Source organism: Schistocerca piceifrons, chromosome 2, assembly GCF_021461385.2.
Source record: "Schistocerca piceifrons isolate TAMUIC-IGC-003096 chromosome 2, iqSchPice1.1, whole genome shotgun sequence".
Classification (NCBI taxonomy): domain Eukaryota; kingdom Metazoa; phylum Arthropoda; class Insecta; order Orthoptera; family Acrididae; genus Schistocerca; species Schistocerca piceifrons.
The window spans coordinates 795,485,638-795,502,021 of NC_060139.1; the positions used below are offsets into that span (position 1 = coordinate 795,485,638).

General features: G+C 39.0%; 1 protein-coding gene across 2 annotated transcripts in view; it reads right to left on the minus strand.

Annotated features, from left to right (window-relative positions):
* The window catches only part of LOC124776502 (interleukin-1 receptor-associated kinase 4-like), a 135,600-nt gene extending 120,055 nt beyond the window's left edge, over positions 1-15,545 (minus strand). The window contains exon 1 of one of the 2 annotated variants that reach the window (XM_047251521.1): positions 15,406-15,545. In XM_047251521.1, the coding sequence (XP_047107477.1) occupies positions 15,406-15,428 (23 nt within the window). In that variant the 5' untranslated portion in view covers positions 15,429-15,545. Of the gene's footprint in view, positions 1-14,916; positions 15,296-15,405 lie in introns of those variants that run through there. The other variant, XM_047251522.1, reaches the window with a different exon arrangement.
* Positions 15,546-16,384: the final 839 nt, after the last annotated feature.

Below are 16,384 nucleotides of genomic sequence, written 5' to 3' on the forward strand. Positions count from 1 at the left end.
TAGAATATTGCTCAAGTGTGTGGGACCCCTAACGGATAAGATTAACAGGGGATATGGAACATATACAGAGAAGGGCAGCACGAATGGTCACAGGTTTGTTTCATCCATGGGAGAGTCACAGAGATACTGAAGGAATTGAAATGGCAGACTCTTGAAGACAGATGTAAACTATCTTGAGAAAGTCTATTAACAAAGTTTCAAGAACCAGCTTTAAATGATTACTCTAGGGATATACTACAGCCCCCTACATATCGCTCACACAGGGATCACAAGGATAAGGTTAGAATAATTACTGCATGCACTGAGGCATACAAACAATCGTTCTTCCCACGCTCCATACGTGACTGGAACAAGAAAAAACCCTAATAACTGGTACAATTGGATGTACCTTCTGCCATGCACCTCATGGTGGTTTGCAGAGTATAGATATAGAAGTAGCTGTACATTAATTACAAAGTCTGGAAGTCTTCTTAAGATGGCAAAACCAGGTGGGAGTTTGATAGTGATTTGGCCAGGCATATAGTGATTTTCGGTGGATACATAGTCACAATGGAAGGAAAGGTAACTGGTACAGTCTTTCAAGATTTTTGATGACTTTTTAATCAAATGCATTGTTCCAAAAGGGAACAGCATATTTCCAGATGACTAAGCCCCAGCTGACACAGAAGTGTTGTTGAATGGTTTAAAAATATGAAAATGAAATGACATTTCCCCTGATCACAACCACCACCAGGTAAGTGTGTTATTAAGCTACTGTGGCTATAGTAGTGAAATTAAGGACTTATTACTCTCATCTAACATTTCTTAAGGAATTAAAATGTTTCCTTTGCAGCGAATGCTGTAAAATCGCATCATCTCTGTTCAGGGTTTATAAATATCAAATTCCACTAGGTTTAAGGTTACTTTGGGTGATAAAGGTGGCTTTCCATGGCATTAAAAGTGCGTACACATCGTTCTGTCCAGTCCTTGTACCCACTATCATCACTCCAAAAATAAATTCTCTTTTACACAACTTTATTAGGACGCACTAAATAAACTCTCAGTAAACAATAGCTACATCAAGGGCGTACTATATAAATCCAAATAAGTGTGACTAAGGATTTTGTTTGCATTATTATAGATTAGTACAGACTGCATCAGACATGGGCTTAACTATATGAAATGTTCATGTTATTCTCAGATAACAAGGAGACAGTGACACATCTTTGTAGTGAAGGAAACTACAAATTCTGGCCCGCAATGAGGCATGGGTTTATCACTACATGTCAGAAAACTAGGGAATGAAGCTGAGGAAAAGAAGAGACAGTGCCCTTGTCAAGACTAGAACTCTCCTGTTAGTAGAGAAAGTGGTAGTGACAGGCTTTTGTGATTCAAAAGGTGCACTGCTCATTGAATTCCTTCCTTATAGAAAAACAAGGAATTTGATACACTATTGAAAGCTGTTGGTAAAGTGAAAGCTGTTTACTTCAACAACCAACGTCAGCAACTGATTCATAACATTACATTTTTTCATGACAAATAAGGAGCAGCAGTTATAATGACTGACAACTCCATGAAATATGTTGGACGCCTCTTGAAAATCCTCCTCAAAATTCTGATTTAATCCACGTTTGGGCAAAAGGTGTTAGGAAATAAAAATTTACTGAGAACAAAGCATTTGAGTGAATGGTATGTAATTCACTGTGAGTGCCCTCCTCTTATTATTCTGGTGGAAAGCATCAAGAAATTGTCTACTCAGTTGCTATTGGATTCTGGGATACTATGTAGATCATAATAACTGTTTGTGTACAAGCATCTGCAAACATTTTTCTGTGTTCAACCAGTTCCAGTAACAAGTTATACATTATGCAACTTTTAATGCTGTCTCAATGTTTCATACTTTCAGGTTACCACTTTGTAAGGAGTGACAACACAATTTGATTTTTACATGTGGAAAAACACTCATGAGCAACTGAAATGTACAGAGTTGTTTTGATGGCATGAGAAAACAAACAAACAAAAACACACAAATCCTTTTAGTGTCATGCCCCAAGTAAAGCACGGTAAAGTGAACATGGATACTCTTAACTTCATGAAGTAGCACAGCTCGATCACTCACATGACATGGATGGAAACTGATATCCACAACAGTAGATAGCACAGCATAAGACAGTGACACTTTACTTCATATTTTGATCTCTTTGCATCTCTTACTCAACAAACTGCACAGTTCACTTTTGCTAGAAATCAGTTTGATTTCTGAAAGCATACAGAAGATTACTGTTTGATGGTGTAGGTTTTTAAGGACTTGGCATTTCTTTCTGGCAGGAAAATTAAAGAGACCTTCAGAGAAAAGAGAACCACTTGTATCAATATCAAGAGCTCAGATGGAAACCCAGTTCTAAGCAAAGAAGGGAAAGCAGAAACGTGGAAGGAGTATATAGAGGGTCTATACAAGGGCGATGTACTTGAGGACAATATTATGGAAATGGAAGAGGATGTTGATGAAGATGAAATAGGAGATATAATACTGTTTGAAGAGTTTGACAGAGCACTGAAAGACCTGAGTCGAAACAAGGCCCCGGGAGTAGACAACATTCCATTAGAACTACTGACAGCCTTGGGAGAGCCAGTCCTGACAAAACTCTACCATCTGGTGAGCAAGATGTATGAAACAGGCGAAATACCCTCAGACTTCAAGAAGAATGTAATAATTCCAATCCCAAAGAAAGCAGGTGTTGACAAATGTGAAAATTACCGAACTATCAGTTTAATAAGTCACGGCTGCAAAATACTAACGCGGATTCTTTACAGACGAATGGAAAAACTAGTAGAAGACGACCTCGGGGAAGATCAGTTTGGATTCCGTAGAAATGTTGGAACATGTGAGGCAATACTGACCATACGACTTATCTTAGAAGCTAGGTTAAGGAAAGGCAAACCTACGTTTCTAGCATTTGTAGACTTGGAGAAAGCTTTTGACAATGTTGACTGGAATACGCTCTTTCAAATTCTGAAGGTGGCAGGGGTAAAATACAGGGAGCGAAAAGCTATTTACAATTTGTACAGAAACCAGATGGCAGTTATAAGACTCGAGGGACATCAAAGGGAAGCAGTGGTTGGGAAGGGAGTGAGACAGGGTTGTAGTCTCTCCCCGATGTTGTTCAATCTGTATATTGAGCAAGCAGTGAAGGAAACAAAAGAAAAATTCGGAGTAGGTATTAAAATCCATGGAGAAGAAATAAAAACCATGAGGTTCGCCGATGACATTGTAATTCTGTCAGAGACAGCAAAGGACTTGGAAGAGCAGTTGAATGGAATGGACAGTGTCTTGAAAGGAGGGTGTAAGATGAACATCAACAAAAGCAAAATGAGGATAGTGGAATGTACTCGAATTAAGTCGGGTGATGCTGAGGGAATTAGATTAGGAAATGAGACACTTAAAGTAGTAAAGGAATTTTGCTATTTGGAAGCAAAATAACTGATGATGGTCGAAGTAGAGAGGATATAAAATGTAAACTGGCAATGGCAAGGAAAGCGTTTCTGAAGAAGAGAAATTTGTTGACATCGAGTATAGATTTACGTGTCAGGAAGTCATTTCTGAAAGTATTTGTATGGAGTGTAGCCCTGTATGAAAGTGAAACATGGACGGTAAATAGTTTGGACAAGAAGAGAATAGAAGCTTTTGAAATGTGGTGTTACAGAAGAATGCTGAAAATTAGATGGGTAGATCACATAACTAATGAGGAAGTATTGAATAGGATTGGGGAGAAGAGAAGTTTGTGGCACAACTTGACTAGAAGAAGGGATCGGTTGGTAGGACATGTGTTGAGGCACCAAGGGATCACCAATTTAGTTTTGGAGGGCAGCGTGGAGGGTAAAAATCGGAGGGAGACCAAGAGATGAATACACTAAGCAGATTCAGAAGGATGTAGGTTGCAGTAGGTACTGGGAGATGAAGAAGCTTGCACAGGATAGAGTAGCTTGGAGAGCTGCATCAAACCGGTCTCAGGACTGAAGACCACAACAACAACAACAACTGATAATTCTCTCACTGGACTGTCACACATTAAAGGTTATGACCACCAGCCATGTGAAGGAATAGGAAATGATTATTTTGTGATCATCTACTGTAATAGCACTCTGTATGTGTCAGTGAATACACTATGGCCAGAAAAGTAGCAATGATGTCCTTGAGAGTACAACCTTCAAGCTACAGAACAAGCCTTATTAAAGCTATTGGATCAGTAGACAGAATAGACAAACTCACTTTACCAGTAGCTCAGACAGCCATCTCTATCACTGAAACATCAGCATATTTCGGCCAGCCCACCCAGCATCATTCCAGTCATTTATTAACATGAAGTGAAGACTAGGATACATATGTTCACTGCCTCCATCAACATTAGGTCACATGCAAGGTATCAGACATCAAGTACAAGCAAACTTTGTTTATCAGCTGGGTTAAGTCCAAAATACCCCAGTTGTATACTTTGTTTGTATGGAAAGATGTCCGCCCCCGGTAGCTGAGTGGTCAGCGCGACAGAATGTCAATCCTAAGGGACCGGGTTTGATCCCTGGCTGGGCCGGAGATTTTCTCCGTTCAGGGACTGTATGTTGTGTTGTCCTAACCATCATCATTTCATTCCCATCGACGCGCAAGTTGCCGAAGTGGCGTCAAATTGAAAGACTTGCACCAGGCGAACGGTCTGCCCGACGGGAGGCCCTAGTCATACGACATTAATAATTATTATTATTATTATTATTATGGAAAGATTTTGTCACCATGTCATTTGAGGAACTTACAACAGTCAAAGAATTCTTATAGTGTCAGCCTGTTTGAAATTTCAACAATACCAAAAGCTATGCGATCGGTCATATGCTGCATGAGTTGCTGATATTGACAGCCTTAACCAAAGATAGTTTACATTTGATAACATAACACGGAAGCACATGCCAAAACATTTATTTGGGTTGTAGACATTTGCATCTCACCATATGACCAAGTTCAATGTGCTTCATTAAAGCTTTTAGATTTCACAGTGCAAGAAGTGTTACAAGTCATACAATCATTCAAAATTCTGCAGACTGACGAATGCACGTTAGCTCTTACAGAAATAGCTCATATCACTTGACAGCAACAGTGTTGTTTGCTTAGACTGTATGAAAACTGTTTAAATTACATGCGGAGCTCAACTGTTTCCACTGAAAATAAAAACGTTGAAACTGCAGACAAGGACAAGTTGCTATTATTTGTCTCCACTCTTGGCCACTGAAAGCACAACTAAGTACATAAATATCATTAGATCACAGAAACTAGAGCCATATGCACCATTATGACAATTTTTAAATCTAAGCATAGGTTCACATTTTGTACAGGGTGACAATTATTGAAATATATGAAAAAAAGGGTAAATCAGTTACAAACGACAGCGTGCACACACTTTATTCAACATGTTACCGTCACTACACATATTCAGATTTAGGTTATGATATGTTCAATATGAATGCCATCATTGGCGATGATGTAGCGCAGATGAAATGCAAAATTCTGCATGACCCCCAGAAGTATCGGAACATCAATGCTGTTCATGACCTCCTGAATGGCTGTTTTCAGTTCAGCGATGGTTTTGGGGTTCTTCCTGTGCAATTTGTCATTAACATAGCCCCACAAAAGGAGTCACATGCGTTCAGAGCCGGAGAATATGGCAGTCAATTGAGGGCCTGGCCAGTGGCCTCTGGGTACCCCGGCGCCAGAATGTGGTGCTTCTCCAGGACATCAAAACACTCTCCTGCTTCAATGGGGCCAACTCCATTTTGCATGAACAACATCTTGTTGAAATCAGTGTCACTCTGGACAATGGAGAAGAAATCACCTTCCAAAACCTTCATGTACTGTTCGGTAGTCACCATGCCATCAAGAAATATTGTCCCTTTTTGCTGTCGGACACAGTTGAGCAAAATCTTGATAGTGAGTATGCCTGCCCTCATGTTTCCATGCAGTCCATCATCATACCATTGTCACATCCGAATGCTCCATAAATCTGGATATAGCATGATTCGATCACCTGGCAAACGGAAACCTGTAATGAAGCCCCTTTCAAACTGTCTGGTGCTGACACACTATATCGCACGGGTATGTGTCGTCTCCGTGTCCACAGTGATCACACAACATCTGACTGTTCATAACCCTTATATACAATACCATGCCTGGTAACAACACAAACAACACTATTGCACTCTGGTGGTTGTTTTACCTGTCACACAGAATTGCAACTCTAAAGCTCCAATCATTTACAACATACCTGCTGATGGTATGTTCACGTACTAAGTTACATCGACACCTGACCACATCATCTGTGACAGGCAGCGAGAGAGAGAAAGGGAGAGGGAGAGGGGGGAGAGAGGGGGGAGGGGAGGGGGGGGGGGGAGGGAGAGAGAGAGAGAGAGAGAGAGAGAGAGAGAGAGAGAGACGGGGGAAGGGGGGGCATTGTGGACACCTGTTAATAAAATTGAATCTTCACTAATGTATGGCCTAATCACAGTCTGGAAGTGTGTTCCTATTGCCATTCAGCAATCCAGTATGACATTCAGGAAAGATTAAATCTTATTGGCTGGGGGTTAGTAGGAGGAGATAAGCTGAATGGTTCAAAAAACTGGGCTGCCTTAAGATGTGATGCACACTACAGCCATGGTCAACATAGCATTTGGTCTCTTATATTACAAATGAATCCTCTTCAGGCTTGCAATAACACCAATGTTCTTCCAATAGTATTTAGAGGAACTGACAAGCTCAGTACCATCAAGTGTCAACAACTTGAAGCAATATTGTTATTACATGTACTTATCAACTGGAGTATCTAGTGAACTGGTGCCTTTTGTATCAAAAACTAAGAGCAGAGACATGCTCTAACCTTTTAAAGAGGTAAATTCTTCAATCCAAAGCCGATACATTTGCAATAGTGAAAACTGCTCAGGAGAACTGAATAATTCCTAGTGCCCAAGAGTTACAATATTTAATAGAGAATAAATCACTAAGTAATAGTAATTTCCAACATGACATCGATTTCTCATCCGCTAAATCATTTCCAAAAGAAAGAGCTGTAGTCTTACAATAACAGACCATGACTTGCAACAAAGTTTAAAAAAAAAAACAACTGTAAGAACATCTCAGAATGGCTCAACACCTCATGTAGTTCATACGTAGTCAGCCATTTAATTTTGTCCGCAGACACATTATCTAACAGTGTAGGTACCAAATCACCACAGTAGAACTCAGTTGATGTTAAATAGCAGTTTCTTACACATCTAAAGGAAGAACTCAGTTGATGTTAAATACCAGTTTCTTACACATCTAAAGGAGCTTGAATAAAGTATGATATATAGTTATGCAGTCACATCTGTATATCCTGATACACTAATTCACTGGTGGTCCATGGAAAAATTGCTCTAAGCAGCTTGGTTTTCTTTGCAAATGTATCATCAGCAAACGTAACTATAAAAATATCTAAATAAACATCCTTTTCATACAATGAAAACCAAACAAGTTAGCAAATTTTGCCCTAGGCCACTAGTGAAGCAGATTCTCATAATATACAGGTATAACTGGTTCACCAAATAACTGAAAGCCTCATCTGAACTTTTCAAACCCTGACATTGGTACGTCCACTCCAAAATACTTATTGGAAATAAGAACCTGAAATATGGAAAGTCAACAGACTTATTTATAAAATATGCATCATTCACTGTTACTACGTAAGATGTGGAACCATTCTGAATTTGTAAAATAGACCTAGTGTATTAAGTAATTTAAGTACTCTTATACTCACAAATGTCCTCAGTTTCAAAGAGGAATAATGTTACAAAAAAAACGAGATGACACAACAGAAAAAAATCATGTTTTCCTGATTTAGTCCCACCGTCTTTTCTGTCACCTTAGTGTCATAATAACATATAGTATATTTATATAAAAACGACAAATTATGGCATTTAGACTGCAAAGACAGTGTAAGAAGCAATGTAAGCAAGTAAAACATTTGTTTTTGTACAGGGCAATTCCACAAAACCAAAAAATTACTGTACCTAAAATAAAAAGAAAGAGCCTTAGTTACAAATGCAAAAAAACGAAGTTATATCTGTAGATTGCTGCTGTTACCTGGCCACCAGCTAAATAGGGTAGGTATAAGATTGAGTATTTGTTTCCTTAACATCACTATGAAAACAATCAATTTTTGCCAAATAATTAAACTGGACAGATAAAAAATCTACTCACCAAGTGGCAGCAGAACACACACGTAAAAGGGAGTGTGGACCCTTCTTCAGGCAGATGGGTTGAAGGGGAAGGAAGAGGAATGAATGAAAAGGACTGGAGAGGTCTAGGAAAAGGGGTAGATTTCGGGGGTGCCTGTTTCACCACACGCACCATCTGGATTCTTCCTCCAGACAGCAGTTTCTCAGAACTCTGCAAGTGGGAAGTAGTGCTACAACATGTCCTTGGTTCTCGCCACCCACCAGGCCTTAATTTATGTTAATTTCTTCCGTCTCAGCATTTCTTCACAGTAACTAGTCTTACTTCACTCCGTTTTAGTTTCTACATCTTTCAATTTCTTACCCGTCTATTTTTCACCACCTCTGTTACGTGCATTGCACTTAGCTTTTCACTCTTGTTAACTAATGTATGATGTTTAAACAGTAATCTCTGTCCGGCATATTACCCTGTCTTCCACCTTTAAGCTCTCTGGTTTTCAAATCTGGTCCGATTCAGTCCCCAAAAATCCCATGCAGTAAGTCTCCCCTGACCCGCAGTTCTGGGTGACTTTCCCGAAATATACCCTTTTTGTAGACCTCTCCAGTCCTTTTCATTCACCCCTCTTCCTTCCCCTTCAACCCTTCTGCCTGAAGAAGGCGCCACTGGCTCTGAAAGCGGTGGGTGGGGGAAGGTTACATATGGTTTTTGTCCATTGTTCCATCATAACACAGAATGTTTTTGTTGAGGCTGCACACCACATAATAAGTTTTTTTCATTTATTTTCACTTTATTTGATATGAACCACTCCTTGGTCTTTCTGAATAGCAAATCTGATTCCAGGATTGCCTGTGTGTAATTATTTTCTTTGGCAATTTGAGTAGTGTCAGCAGCAAATTGTAGTGTGTGACCATCCTGGCTTAGATCAACAAATCTAGCATGACTTCTGCGGACAAGCAATTGTTTATTGCTGCAGCTAATGGCTAAGCTATTTCAGTGCTCTACATCTGCTCACAAACGCCACAAGCCACCATATACTGCATGGCGAATGGTAACTTGTATCACTGCTAGTCACTCCCTTTCCTGGTGGTTGTCTATAAGAAAGCAGCAATATGAGAAGATATTATCAATCTGCAAAATGACTTGCAGAGGATTCATGAATGGTGCAAGCTCTGGTATTTACCCTGAACGGGAATAAATTATAAACTATCGGTGACAAACTGCTGGAAACCGTGTACTGTAAAATGTCTAGGAGTAACTATCCAGAGTGACCTTAAGTGGAACGACTACATAAAACAAATAGTGGCAAAAGCAGATGCCAGACAGTTTCATATACAGAATCTTACGGAATTGTAACTCATCCTTGAAGGAAGAGGCTTATAAGATGCTTGTTTGACTAATTCTTGAGTACTGTTTGTCAATACAAGATTCTTACCAGACTGACGGAAGAGATAGAGAAGATCCAATGAAGAACAGCGTGTTTCATCACAGGATCGTTCAGTCAGAATGACTGCACTACAGGGATGCTCAACAAACTTCAGTGGCAGACAGTACAAGAGAGGCATTACGCATCACAGAGAGATTTACTATAAAAATTTTGAGACAACACTTTCCGGGAAGAGTCTGACACATTACTTCATCCCACACACACCTGACGAAATGACCATGACAAGAAAATTTGAGAAATTAGAACTAATACAGGGGCTTACCAACAATCATCCTTCCCATATGCCATTTGCAAGTGGAGCGGGGTGGGGGGATCAGTTAGTGTACTAGAAATACCATCTGCCACACTTGTGGAGTATGGTGTAGATGTGATGATGATGTTTGGTTTCTGGGGCACTCAACTGCACGGGTATCAGCGCCCATACAAATTCCCAACTTTTTCTCAGTCCAATCTCGCCACTTTCATGAATGATGATCAAATAATGACAACACAAACACCCAGTTATCTCGAGGCAGGTGAAAATCCCTGATCCCGCCAGGAATCGAACCAGGGACCCTGTGCTCAGGAAGTGAGAACACAACAGCAAGATCACGAGCTGCGGACATGGTGTAATTGTGGTCCGATTTACATTGGTGGCAGAGGAATTGTTCTGCAGTCTATAGCAAATGCTGCTTCTCCAAATTTTATTGATAGTATTTCATGAAAAGAACATCTTTTTCCCCTCTTCTCCATTTGAGTTCACAGAGCATTTACATAATAATAATATGTTCGTTGAACCCTCATGATGTTTTCTTAAGGATAGTACTGGATACCCCATAAATATTTGCATTCTCTGGTCTGCAAGGTTTCACTATGCCATCAGGTTGCACTTTCTTATAATTTTCCATTATGCCGTGGATTTTATTTGTTATGGTAGCAACAGAATATACACTGCAGTCTGGGATTTCAGCTACAACATTTCTAAACTTTAATACAGAAGGCATTAAAATCTTTGGGGTTGCAAGAAATTAAAGATGTGGTAAGGTTTTTTCTTGTGCTTTTTCACAACTGTCCAGGCCACTTTGCATGGATTACAGGTTTTTTGTACAAATATACATTTACTACATCTACATAAATACTCTGCAATTCACACTGAACTATTTCGAAGTTGATGATTAGAGTGCTGACACCTAAATTTTCAGGTATCTGAGTATCCAGTTATGCTGGCTACTGATGCAATATATACAGGGATCATATCAACCACTTCCACGTCAACTACAGCCTGAAGACGGCACATTGAAGCGCCACAAATGGTTGCGACAAAATGAATAAACTCATGATGACTGTAGATGTTTTATTTTCTCAAATAGTAAATGGCCATAGCCCCAAAAACCTCCTGCCAAAAGGATGGGCACCCAAAATTTGGCAGAGAGTTTGTAGACCACTTTCAGACTGTCTCTCCACAACTACACTTTTGAATAGCATTTGGGAAAAATGATTCAGTAGTAGTTGGCATTCCTACTCTGCAGCTGCCCAATGGTGGACTGTTTCTGCCAACATGTAGAGATTGGAGCTTGCACCGACTGGCCTGAACGCATACTGTGCCTTACCAAATACAATAATTTCATACACATGATGATGGGATTTTAAAATCCTGAAACCGGTCGTGGTTTGAATAAATAATTAGTACAACTGAAAAGGACCTCTCTAAATTCAATATCAAATTTATATGAGTTATCATGTGACTGACATTTAATGGATTTTTGTTAAATACACATATGGAGGACCTGAGTGGTTTTATTGTTTAGGGCCAAATGACATATTTTATATGATTCAGATATCTTGTCGAAATCTTTTGCAATTCGTTTTGATCCTCTGATGACTTTACTATACGGTAAATGACAGTATCATCTGTAAACAAACCAAACCCAAAATATCACTTCCGTTTGGCTAGATGACGTCTCACTAAATACTACGAACTGTGCTTTTTCTGACAGGAAATCACAAGCCCAGTAACACAATTTAGATGATATTCTAATGGCAGGCAATTCAATCAGAAGCCACTTGTTAGCAACAATGTTACAAGCCTTCTGGAGATATAATAATATGGAATAAACTCAATATCACCTGTCAATAGCATTCATTACTTTGTGTGAAAAAAGAGATAGTTATGTTTCCAAGAATGACATTTTCTGAACTAGTGCACATCATGCGTAGATCATTTTCGTCAAGGGACTTCATAATTTCTTAACACAGCATATGTTCCAAAATCCTGCTACAAATGACAATTAATGACATGGGGCAGTAATTCTGTGGATTACTTCTATTTTTTCCTTGTGTGCTGCTGTGACCAGTACATCTTTCCAGACTTTACATACGGATCTGATGTCGAGCGACAAGTAGTACGCGATTGCAAGAAATAGATATCTGTTTTATAAGAGTATTCCAAAAGGAACCTAACTAGTATACAGTCTGGACTTCTAGTCCAGTGACTTCCAGTTGCTTTGCTACACTGATGGTATCTTACTTCTAAATTACTACTGTTGGCAACCGTTCTTGGTTTCAGTTCTGGTATATTTGTTGCACTTTCTTTGGAGAAGGAATCTATCATCACTATGATATTGCAGTGCCTGTGTTATTCAGATTACATTGCAAAGTTCCTTTGGACATGCATGCATGTTGTGTGCATCATGTTTATCTGCTGATACCAAGCAAGTGACTTTCAAGAACAATGTCAGACCTGTACAGGTATATACATAATGTATGTACAAGTTTGGATCGTAGACACATGACTGAAAACATATGGAAGTTTGAGTCTGGCCGTGAGTTGTGCAGGAATAACTGAATGGTAAGGCGACCTCTCGCGATAAGCAGAAAATCCAAGTTCGAGTCCCAGTCTGACACAAATTTCACTGTCGTCATTCCTGATAGTAGTCCTTATTCGCAACTGCGAATTCATTTGATGGGAATATCTCATTGTTCTTCTTATCTTCATCTACTCTCTTTACACATACTGTTTTGGCCTTTAAGTAATTACACTGAAGCTTGTATTTTGTTTCCAAGTCTATGGCTGCCTTCGAACAGTCATTCAAGACTAGAACAACACTTTTACATCGGCTAGTTCAGATGCATACCACATCTTTTCTCAGACAATTGCTTTTCCTGTATTCTGAGCTGAATATTATTTTTATTAGGCATCACTATGAACATGTCATCCAACTTGGTTAACATTGTATGGAATAGACAGTTTAATGTATCAATGCCAGAGAACACCAGACACAGCAGCTTTGACTGCATTTAGTTTTCCCTTTGCAATAACTCCTCTGTGAAATGTATAATCTGTTTGTCATGTATTTGACTGCTGATTTCTCGTAGTCCTCATATGCAGCTCCATAATGCAGTGTGACTAGGACCTCCTGTCGGGTAGACCATTCACCGGGTGCAAGTCTCGATTTGATGCCACTTCGGTGATTATCGGGTCAATGGGGATGAAATGATGATGAGTAGGACTACACAACATCCAGTCCCTGAGCACAGAAAATCTACGACACAGCCAGAAATCGAAACAGGGCCCTTAGGATTGACATTCTGTCGCGCTGACCACTCAGCTTCCAGGGGCGGACAGCTCCATAATTAATGCACTATAATCAACTACACTTATTTTGTAATCACAGCAATGTATGTTTGTGATAATAATGTCCAGACAGCTATCACCTCTCACTGGAAGTCTGTTTGCTACAAAGAGCCCATATCATTAATACTAAATTTAAGAGAGCTCTATTTTTTCCACTTCCATCATCTATGTGTACATTCAAATCACAACTCACTCCTGCAGTTGATCTAAGACGTGTCAAATGAAAAATAACATTACATTTTCATGATAGAAGTTTTCAACAGTCCCATTAGGTAAAAGGTACACAGAAAAAATAACCATATTTATATCTAATAACTCTAAAGCAACCACTTATAAATCCAATTCTAAGTAGGAATTCTTTAGGTCTATTTCTCTCATACTGAGATGTGTGATGACATATGCAGACACATCACCATGGATCGGTATCAAGAACGAATCATCTCAAAATATTCAACAGATCTGTAGCACTCTCATCCTTTAGCCAACCAGGCTCCACATACACTACATGTGGTTTCAAGCCTCCTACAAATACTGAAAACAGATCACATTTGCAATAAATGTTCAAGGGTTTCTTGCCATGTAAGATTGCAGTTGAGCACAGCATTTTGCTCATACTGTGATCTCATGTGGTACAGTAAGAAATACATCAAGACTTTTATTACATTGACACATTGCAAATATCTTTGTAGGCACATATCACACCTGGCTTGCAGGCAATGTCCATTAACACTTGATATAATTATGGCCACATTATTTGGGTACAAGTTCTGTTGATCTCTTCTTGTAATGGTTGAGTTCATTCTACTGTACCATGCTCTCAATCAGAAAACTGTGCTATACCTCACTGAAACAATTGTTCAGTGCAATGGCCTAACAATAAAAATTCTTTAGTTACAAAACTTAAAATGTAGATATCTAGTACTTCTGTAACACTAAGAAACACATCAATTATTCACTCAGACATGTGATTAGTGCAATGGCCTCTCAATAAAAATCTTAAAAGCTACAACAGTTAAAATGTAGATATCTAGTACTTCTGTAACATTAAGAAAGACATCAATTATTCACACAGAGAAATACATTATTCACACATACACGTGTCAGACAGATAAATTGGCAAGTAATCAGCATTTGTTATGTACATCTTTCATATTTTTCTTTTTTTATTTATTCCATTTCAGTTGGAAATATACTTAAAACTGGAAATATCATGTACTTAAAATTTCAAAGCAACATTTCAGCTGGTTTTTCTGTGCAGAATGTCCTGATGACAAATAAATAAATAATTTACTTTAAAGTGCCTAGTAGCACATTACAGAAGAATGGCAATTACAGTAACAGATGATTAAATGAGAGAAATTTTCCACACTTTTTGGTGAACGACGAAAACACAAATAAATACAATTTACTGGACCACATTAAATTGTTATAGTGGTTTAGAGCTGTTTGACTACGCTGCTACAGAGTATTATGAAAAAAGTAGTTCAAATATTACTTTTGTGGGGAAAGTTTTGGTCAAATCTTTATTTATAGCTGTATTCGGTGGCTTGCTTTGTGATTGTACTGTAACCAAGAAAGAAGTTCCTCCGGACACAACAGTCGGAGATTAAGGAGCAACACTAGAAAATATACCATCATGAGCAAACACGGACTCAGTAGTTTGTAGTGCACGGTGGAATCATCTTCAAATCAGGTATATTTTTGGCAGTTGATGAAAACAGCGCTACCGATCACAAACATTTGGCAAACATGACGTTAATCAAGTTACTCTAATCAGAACATCCAAGCCAACCACTCAATAAATGAAAACGTAAAATGATAATATTCGAACAATACTTTCAGTCTTTTATTTCACTCTCCGTACGAACTTTGTTTGTTGCCAGTACAAAAAAGAGTAATAACAAATTTAACGTGGAGGAAACAGCAAATCAGGTAAGTGGAACATTCCGTACAATTCTTATGAAATCGCATCATAGTCTATCCACTTCCCCTATTGTCAAGTTCGCAAACACACAACAGGTGTCAGCTGGTATTGTTGACACACAAATACTTTGCCTCTATCGTTTCATATATTATTCACAGGAAATTGCATTGCACGCAAATATAGTATTTATACATCACCTGCTTGGCTCGCTATGAGTCATTTATAATTTCGCAAACGGCTGACAAATTTGCCGTGACTCCGAATCAACAAATTTACTAAGCAAATAGCAGAAATTTCGAATACCACTTTAACAAATAACATCTGTGGTACTACTTTGCCGCAGACAGTTAAGACGACGTGGAGGGGATAGCGCTAAACCCTGTGTCGCTTCCATTCTCGCGTAGTATAAAACCGAAATCATTTCTCACTTGTTGTTATTTGGACTCTTTTGCTGAAGAAAACTGGTTCGAAAACCATCCCAAGTGTTGCGTGAACAAAGCGAGCAACAAAATAAAGATTAAGAACACACGAAAGCACAAAGTGAATGAGTGCAGCGATGATAGGTCAACTTCTTATGTTAGCTGATGATACCACTCTCACGCCATCCATGTCAACATCAATGCCTCCATACAGAGAACTTTCATGTTCCGTTCTTTTAACGACCTGTGCCAGTACCACCATTTAAAATGGGTTCTGTTTTAACGTTAAGGCCTGTCCACACGCAAAGATTTGTCTGCGGTAATATCTACGTACAACTCATCTGGACAGATTGATTGTTGAGCGTGTACAGGAGATTTGTGCATTTATGAGATGTTGCGCAAAACTAGAAGTAGCAGTTCGAGATTTGAGCGAAATTGCTCAAGTCTGTGGGTTCAAATCAAATCTGCGCGGACACGTTGGGTTTGTGGACAGGAGTGCACCGCAAATCTCGCCCTTAAACGTGTTTGAGTCACTTGTTTGTTCACTCAGCTGTTTCACGTCATGTCTGCAGAATGAATTTTAAAATGGCAGATACATGTCAGTGTTCTAGATTGCTCATTGCCGAATTTATCGAGATGTATAGAAGTCACTCACGTTTGTGGAAATTTAAAAGCAGGGAATACAGCAATAGGGGTAAGAAGGCAGCTGCTTATAATTCTTTAACAGAGGAAATTACGAACGGTTGATCCTGCGGCA